This window comes from Arachis duranensis, chromosome 3, assembly GCF_000817695.3.
Source record: "Arachis duranensis cultivar V14167 chromosome 3, aradu.V14167.gnm2.J7QH, whole genome shotgun sequence".
Lineage (NCBI taxonomy): Eukaryota > Viridiplantae > Streptophyta > Magnoliopsida > Fabales > Fabaceae > Arachis > Arachis duranensis.
Genome location: NC_029774.3, coordinates 99,685,552 through 99,693,804, shown reverse-complemented (window position 1 = coordinate 99,693,804; position 8,253 = coordinate 99,685,552). Strand labels below are relative to the sequence as shown.

The 8,253-nt window shown below is 29.6% G+C and overlaps 2 protein-coding genes across 2 annotated transcripts in view; both read right to left on the bottom strand.

Moving 5' to 3' along the window:
• Positions 1-2,849: 2,849 nt before the first annotated feature.
• On the bottom strand, positions 2,850-5,157 carry LOC107479863 (uncharacterized). Its single transcript, XM_016099962.3, has 5 exons — positions 5,089-5,157; positions 3,905-4,111; positions 3,713-3,805; positions 3,522-3,623; positions 2,850-3,424 (listed from the first exon to the last, which is right to left on the bottom strand). The coding sequence occupies exons 1-5, from the start codon at positions 5,155-5,157 to the stop codon at positions 3,062-3,064; spliced, it is 834 nt and encodes a 277-aa protein (XP_015955448.2). The 3' UTR covers positions 2,850-3,061.
• Positions 5,158-8,104: 2,947 nt separating this feature from the next.
• The window catches only part of LOC107479843 (uncharacterized), a 2,849-nt gene continuing 2,700 nt past the window's right edge, over positions 8,105-8,253 (bottom strand). Inside the window, exon 2 of the mRNA XM_016099940.2 lies at positions 8,105-8,115. Within this exon, the coding sequence (XP_015955426.2) occupies positions 8,105-8,115 (11 nt within the window). The remainder of the gene's footprint in view (positions 8,116-8,253) is intronic.

Sequence of the window (8,253 nt, the reverse complement as noted above, 5' to 3'; positions counted from 1 at the left end):
TTATCAAGTATTATAAAATAAATTTTAATGATTTTATATTTTATGTTAATGTTTAAAATATTATTTTAATATAATTTTTTGATATTATAAAAAAGTTTTGCATAATAATTAATTTTATTAAATAAAAAATATTCATATATTTTATATTTATATATTTTATATTTAATTATTTAAGAATAAAAAATTTTGTTGTCGTTTAAAGTATTATGTATTAAAATATTGCCATTTAAAGTATTTATTTATGTATTAGGATATTCTATATTTATTAGAGTTCATCAATGCTCTTCTTTTATATTAGCTTTTGATTTTCATCTAGTAAAATCTAATGGCCTATATAAATGTGACTCATGCAATAAACACATAATTGTTAAGCTCATTTTAGACATATCCTATGTTTAGTGTGTTTGCCTCATAACACTATGGTTAGTGGAACAAATTTAAAATGCTATTTTAGTTCTAATTTTTGGGCACAAAAAGAAAACAAAACGTTTGTGGAGCTCTTGTAGCTAACCAACAGGAAGCAAGTGGGATTGAGGGCCACCTTAAATAATTATTTGCGTTGGCTTTATTCAATATAAAGCAAGTTTAGATTATCAAAGGAAAAGAGAAATGTGTGCATATAAGGAAACTAAAATAGTGGAATAGAGCTGGCCAATATTGTTCATTTTACAACTTAAAATCAAACTAAAGATTCCTGAACTTTAAACAACCGACCAAAAAATAATTTACTCTCACAAGCGTGATTATTTTACGATGAGCCCCTTGGATTATTCCGAAAAGGGTCATCTTCGATCCTCTCTGGACTTCTAGATCATTAATATTTAATTTCTTCAATTTTATACACTGTACTGAGGGTCGTACGAAGATACAAGAGGTGATTTTTCATATTTTATAGAGAAGTGACGTGAATGGATTAAGGGAGTAACTATAATATATATTGAGTTAAATATGAATTAATTATTTGAGTTGATTAAGTATTTAGTTTATTCGTGTGTTTAAATAAATATTAAAAAATTATCGAATTTTAGTTTAAATAATATAATTTTTTTATATTGGTTTAGAAGTAGTAAATTCGAGTCTCATTTTTAATTTTAAAAAATAAATAAATAAATATTAAGAATTTATGAATATATTAGTAAACAATAAATTTTTAAATAAAATTTAAATTTTTAAATAAAATAATTCTTGATATTTTGAAATAGAGAATTAAAATAAATATTGAGTTAAATAACCGACGTAAAACTTGATGATATATATCTGATCTGAAACACGTGCGGGGGAGTCCACGTAAATTCCTACATGGAGAATGCATATTTGACGTGAGGAGTGAGGAGAGAGATGATCATGCAGATGCAGCAGCACGAAATTCTTCTTTTTAATGAGTTTCACACTTTCTTCCATTTTTCAGATTCATTCACTTTGGTGCATCTTCCAAATCACCGCACGCGGGGTTAGCTAATGCTTTTTTTCTTTTCAAAATTTTATAACACCCTGCTGCATAAGATGTGATTCTTCATTTATGCGTGACTATCCCCCTTGGCTCGTTCAAAAAGTGCCATCATCACTTTTTATTAAAAAATGATATGTGAATATAAAAAATAAGTCACTGCATCCATTATTATGTATTTATATATAGTGTTTAATTTTTTTAATATATATTTTATATTTTTATATATATTTTATATAAATAATATTTAATAATTAATTTATTTAATACTAATAATTATCATCAAGAAATGAAATATAATCATTGATGTTAATTACTAAGCATTCATTAAATTTATAATTTTTAATAAAATGTATTTTTTATTATTTTAATTTAAAAATAGTTAACCTCTTATTTGATCACTTTATTAACTTTTTTATTTTAAAAATCTTAATTTAATTTTTTTATTAGTCAAGTTATTATTTTTCTTAAAATATTGGCCCGATGCCTAGCATCTTCTTCTTTTATGTTTATATCTATCTCCACAATTAATTTGGTAAGAATGGATTTGTATACTAAAATTAACTATTAAAATTAATAATATATTTATGTATAAATATATATTTTAATTTATTTAAAAATATATTTTATATTTATTATATATTTTATATTAATAATTAATTTTAGTGTATATCTAACATAATTATTAATTTGGTATTAAAATAAAAAAGAGTAGCAAATAAAAAAAAAGGTAAACTAATCTTATGTAGGTGGATCACTGTATACTATATAGCTCGTCCACTGATGAATAATTAAAAATTTTTTATCGAGATAAGTTATACTTTAATAATAGGAGAACAAAAAACACTACCAGAAAAACGGTGATTAGCCACGGAAAAAACCGTGGCTAAAATCAAGAAAATCCGTGGCGATTCAGCGTTTACAACGGATACACTTCCGTGGCTAACAAGGGCGACGCCTTTTCAATTAGCCACGGTTTTCGGCGGTTTAGCCACGGTTTTATGACCCGTAGAGACATCTAAATAGCCACGGTTTCTACGTTATTGGCCACAGACTAAACCGTGGCCAAATGACAACAGTGTAACCAATAAGTATAGTTTCGCCACAGTCTTTCCGTGGCTAATACTGATAGGCTGGACTTTTTTGCCACGTTTTTTTCTGTGGCAAAAAAATTCTGGGTTATTTAGCCACGGTTTTTTTCTATGGCAAAAAATACCATGCACAAATTAATATTTCATAGACTGGGTTTTTTCCCACGCTTTTTTCCGTGGCTAATTTTTTCTTTCAATTTAAAAAAAAAACTCTCAATTATAATTACCAATTGAATATTTTTTTTTAATTAATATTGCATATATTTATTTCTATATATATAGTAACATATTAAAATAATGTTATAACAATATAAATAATCAAAGCAACGATAATAAAATTAAAATAAAAAATAGCAAACTAAGTAATAACAGTATTTTAAAGCATATGCATTGTTCAAAGATATAGTAAAGAAATAACAGAAACCAAGTTGCATAATTTTGTACAATAAGAAATAAAAATATCTCTAATCACAGTATAAACTAGACATAAATTAAAAATAAAATAAACATGACATGAGGTGCATCATTCCGACTCAATGTGTGGCACAGAATCAGATAAGGTAGGTACTTCATCACCGTATTTCTGTTGTAGAAATCTGTAAAGAGTTGCCACTTGACCTTTAGCTTCTTGAAGTTGCTTTTCTAATTCTGCAACATGCTGTTGCGATGCACCGCTAGAACCTCCGCATATTGCCCCTCCAAAGATGCGCTTTGACTTGCCAAAACCACTGGGATATGCAGCATTACTAAAGCCACGTACTCGCTTACCATTCTCAGGACTACAAACTTTTCCAATTGCATCATCCGGATGAGCCAAGACCTTTGAATGAATACCTTCAGCGGCAGCACGCTCTTGGTCTTCAGACAAATGCTCTGCTATCTTTTCCTACAAACAAATGCACATCGTATTGGAGTAAAGTATTGACATAATCAAGACATATTAAAAAATATACAGCCATATAAAATATAATTGAGACACTCACAGCTAATCGTTGTCCTTCCCCGCTTACATAACTCCCATCTTTCTTTAGCAAAGTTGATACAATAACCTCGCTTCGACATACAGGCCTTCCCAATTTTTTTTCCTAATACAATAAATAAAATATTAAAGTTAATCTCAAATTTAGTTAAAACTGCTAATTTTATAGTAATAGTAATAATAAAAAAAAATTACCATCTGAGTTGCTCTTCTAGCATTGCTTTTACTTCCACCGGCGTGTGAAACTATAAGCCTCTCACGATTTCTGGCATTTTGCAAACATTGTTTCTATAATTTTCAAGAATAAGAAACAAGTAAATAAATGTTAAGAGATAGCCATTATAAATATTCAATAAAAAAATAAAAAAACATAGATTAATTATTTACCTTTATTTTAAGATCCATATAATGATCCACAAAAGCAGTCCATTCAACAGGCAGTATGTCTGAGGGATTCACAGCCAGAATTTCTGCCTTTCTTTTGTTAGGAAAGAAGTATTCTCCTCGTAAATTATACTTATGGGCCTTCCATCTATCACCTAAGGTCCTCAGAGCCCATTTGACGCCAGCAGCATAATCAAACTCAAAATTTTCCTTAAAATATTTCATAAACGAGATTAATTATTAAAAACTATGCAATTTGATTACCATACTGCATATTATATCTTAGAAAGATAATATTAAAAAAAAGACTTTTTAAAGCTAATCCTAACCCATGCTTACTGTAGTTTATCCAATTCTGAAACATTCATAACAGTGTACTATAACACAATGTTGTGTCAGATAGCTGTCTAGCTCCAACGGCAGATATTTGAAAAGAAAAAAGATTGAGAAAATGGATGATGCATAACAAAGCCTACTTATAAGTTTTTATAATGAACATTCTTGCTGTAATGTGATCATAAACATGTGTGAACAAATAAAAGGAAGGAATCCGATATACAAGCCTAATTGCAAGAAAACTCATCACCTCAAACACAGCCCCTTTTGAATTCTGCTAGGATAGAGTTAAAGTTTTTTTGATTGTAATTTTATCAGTTTTCATCAAATTGAGACAACTATATATCTTAACAAAATTTTCCTCTCATGTATTTCTAATTCCAAATTTTCATTTCACAACATTCATGACAATAGCAATTGGAACGAGAAAAGAAATCCAGGAAGTGTATCCCAACTCCTAAAAATGAAATGCAACTAACTTGACCATATTGATAGCAATAGCATATAATCTGCAGTAGTACCTGTTTAATACTTAATCAATTCATAAATCATAGAGTAATGGCATATTGTTAAACCTTACTTAAAGTACCTCCAAATGAATCTATCTACACCAAGATTTCAACTCTTACACCATTTCTTTTTTAACAAGAAATAACAATAATAAACAGAAAACGCAAACCTAAATAGAGGCAAGCTAGGAGCTAAATTAGGATGACAACAAATCAATAAAAATGCACATCAAAGTGAAATAAACTTACTTCAATAAGTTCTCATTGTCTTTTTGTGTTATCTTCTGGCATCTTATCCCATCTTTTGATTGATATGGGACAAAATATAATTTAACGAGCTACCTGACCAAGAAATCTCACAAACAGGTTCGAGCCGTTATCTCGACCTTGTCCATCTACATCCAACTCCATCATAACTTTTTCACTCTTTTTCAAGGCCCAAACTTAAATCGCTGTCATCTTGCGAGTGATAATTTCTCCACTAGAGATGTCTGAATTAATGGAAGAACGTCAAGTCAAACTAAACCAAAATTAAAAAAAGAAAAACAAAACGGCATAGATGACAAACTTAAACTTATCAAATTAATTGCACACATATATATCACTAATTAATCTAAATTGCATACTAATCTAATAATAAATTGCATACACATATCGGTACCGAACTAAATATAGTATTCGACAATAAAAGTACAGTGGGTTGGTAAGAAATTGTCTCTAGAATCTTGAACTTATCAATTAAACAAGTGCGGCTTTAATGAATGGGAAATTAGATTATATGATTCAAGGTTTCGTTACACTAAAAGTGATTACCAACAAAGTAAATAAGCATATTGCTAGTCTGTCCATGCATTGATTAATCAAGATAAAAATAATGTTATTAAAGCAAAGTGTATAACAATAAGAACCAATTCAAGGCTAATAATTCCAACCATAACTAGTTACATTTTTATCCCACATATGACTTTTTCTTAATCATATATAAAATGTAGACATACTACAAGCAAAAATCCTATATCACAGTATCCAATAATTTTAAAATATATTTATAGTTACACATATACAAGAGAAGACAGGAAAATCACAAATATGCTTTGTGCAGAGCAAACATAGAAAGAACAAAAACTAAAGGGAACAAAAATTAAGTTGTGTAAATTAAAAAACAAGATGGGAAAAAAAAATCAGCTAGCACAAAGTCAATAGATTGGACTCAAAGAGAAGTTAGAGTTTGAATAAACCTACCTTTGACCTTCACAAGCAGTGGCTCATTTTTATCTTTTATTCTTAGATGCAACAGGTTCTGGTAGATCAACACCACTTTAATTTAACATCCCGTCTCTGAAATTTCATCCCCATCATCATTGAGACTTATTTGTTCCAACCCATCTTCCGAACTCAAGTTTATGTCTTCACTTTGTCTTCGTAGCTCTTCAATGATTGATTGTCTGGATGTTTTTTCATCCATAATGAAGAGTGGGATTGAACGAAAATTTTTGTCTGAAGCTTCTGGTGAATTTTTCGTTGTTCCAGTAGTCTCTGCAATCATAGCAGGTACAATTAAGGTTCACCATCATGGCAGGTGCAATTAGGCTTTATAAGTTTCAGCTTTCTTTAGACTTCAGAAGCATTTCTAATTGTTGAAATATCTTTATTTAAAAAGAAAATAAATTACTGGTATTTTTATAAACTCTCTTGCACTAAGGATTCACGTAACTCTTTGATAAGCTTTTATAAAATGACACTACCCCTTTTTTGCTCTCAAAAGCAAGGAAAAAGACTGGAAGAGGGAAAAATATAATTGGCACGTGTTAAGTTTTTCAGTGTCACAAAAGAATAAAGCATCTCTTTCGAAGTGAACACCAATATCTTAGATCCCTTACATGAATCTATCATGTATTAGATACATACTTAGCTGAGGCGTTTTATCGAGAAAATTGTCCATCTTATCTCTTAGTGTTCTATAATTATTTTTCTCGTGTCACTAATCTTAGGCAACCCATCTTCCGAACTCAAGTTTATGTCTTCACTTTGTCTTCGTAACTCTTCGAGGATTGACTGTCCGGAGATATTATGTTTACGCGTCATAGTATTCTAAATGCCTGCAACACAGTCATCGACATCATAAAAAGAATTCAGAAAAAATAAAAATCATGTTACCGTATTAGGGATATCAAACTATTTGCTTAATATGCGTCATGTTACCGTATTAGGGATTCTAGTGCTAGGTTGCTGCGTTATGCCAATCTTGGCTTTGCGATTGCTGCTCTGTACGAGGCCGGCAACAAAATAATAAATCCTTACAACATGAATCCAAATAATATAGACACATGCCCATTTATAAACCATCATCTAATCCCTTATTTTTTCCGGAAATACAGAAATACCAGATAACACAAAAATTTACAAAGGATTAAAATTGTAAAAAAAAAAAAACCTGGAGAAGTTCTCGACGTTGAGCAGTTTGACCGACTAAGAGCTACCACCAGTGAACGCAAAGCACGATTGTGACTGTCGCCTGAAGTGCGATGTCGGAGGCTACTGGAGGTGCGAGGTTTGAGATCGGAGGGGGCGACCACAGGCAATAGGTACAGCAGCGTGAGCGAGTGATCTGTGCGCGTGTATCACGAGCGTTGGTGTTGCCAGCGGCACGAGATCGGAGGCTGGTGGGGTTGCGAGATCTGAGCCCGAGGAGAGGGAGACATGCAGAGGCGGATTAGGGCCGGCTAGTGAAATGTTGAATGAGCTTCGAAACTAAAAGATAAGGGGCGGTTTTTAGTCAAGCTTAAGGTTTTTGGTGTAGATTAAAGAGTGATTTGAATTAAGCTCGGTTTTTTGGCGCAAGTTCCCAAATTGAAATAAAATTAGGAGTTTAGTTTTTTTTTTGTATTTATAAAAAATTATCTTTTATGCCAATATGTTATGATTTATTTTGCATATAATATTATGTATTTATCTAAGTTTTGAGTTTATTAAGTGGTTTAAAAAAAATTACATTTAGATAATTAGTTTATCTTCTAAATATTTTATATTTTTGAATTCCAAATTTATGATTTTTATCTTTATTTCAAGGTTTTTTTATATATTATTCTTATCCTGTTAGTCAAAAGTATGAATATTAATTTTTGTTTTTTTATTTTTAGGATAAACGAAATAATGGTATTCTTTTTATAAATTAAATGAATTAAAAAAATATTTATTATAGAATAAGTTAAGCCTATTTTTTAACTTTAGGAGTACATATAATTTACTCTTGAAAGTAATTAAAATACGTATAACATTTTTTATTTTTATAAAATTTATGTTAACTATTAAAATTATGATATAATGGATGTACTCCTATAAAAAAATAAAAATAACTTCACAAGCATCCTTTTTTTGGAAGTAAACATAACCCAATAAGTAAGAACTTTAACTTAAACGAGTAGTAAAAAAAGTAAAATATATAATAAAAAACGAACATAAAATTTAATTTTTTTCAAATATTTGTTATAAAAATAAATATAATCA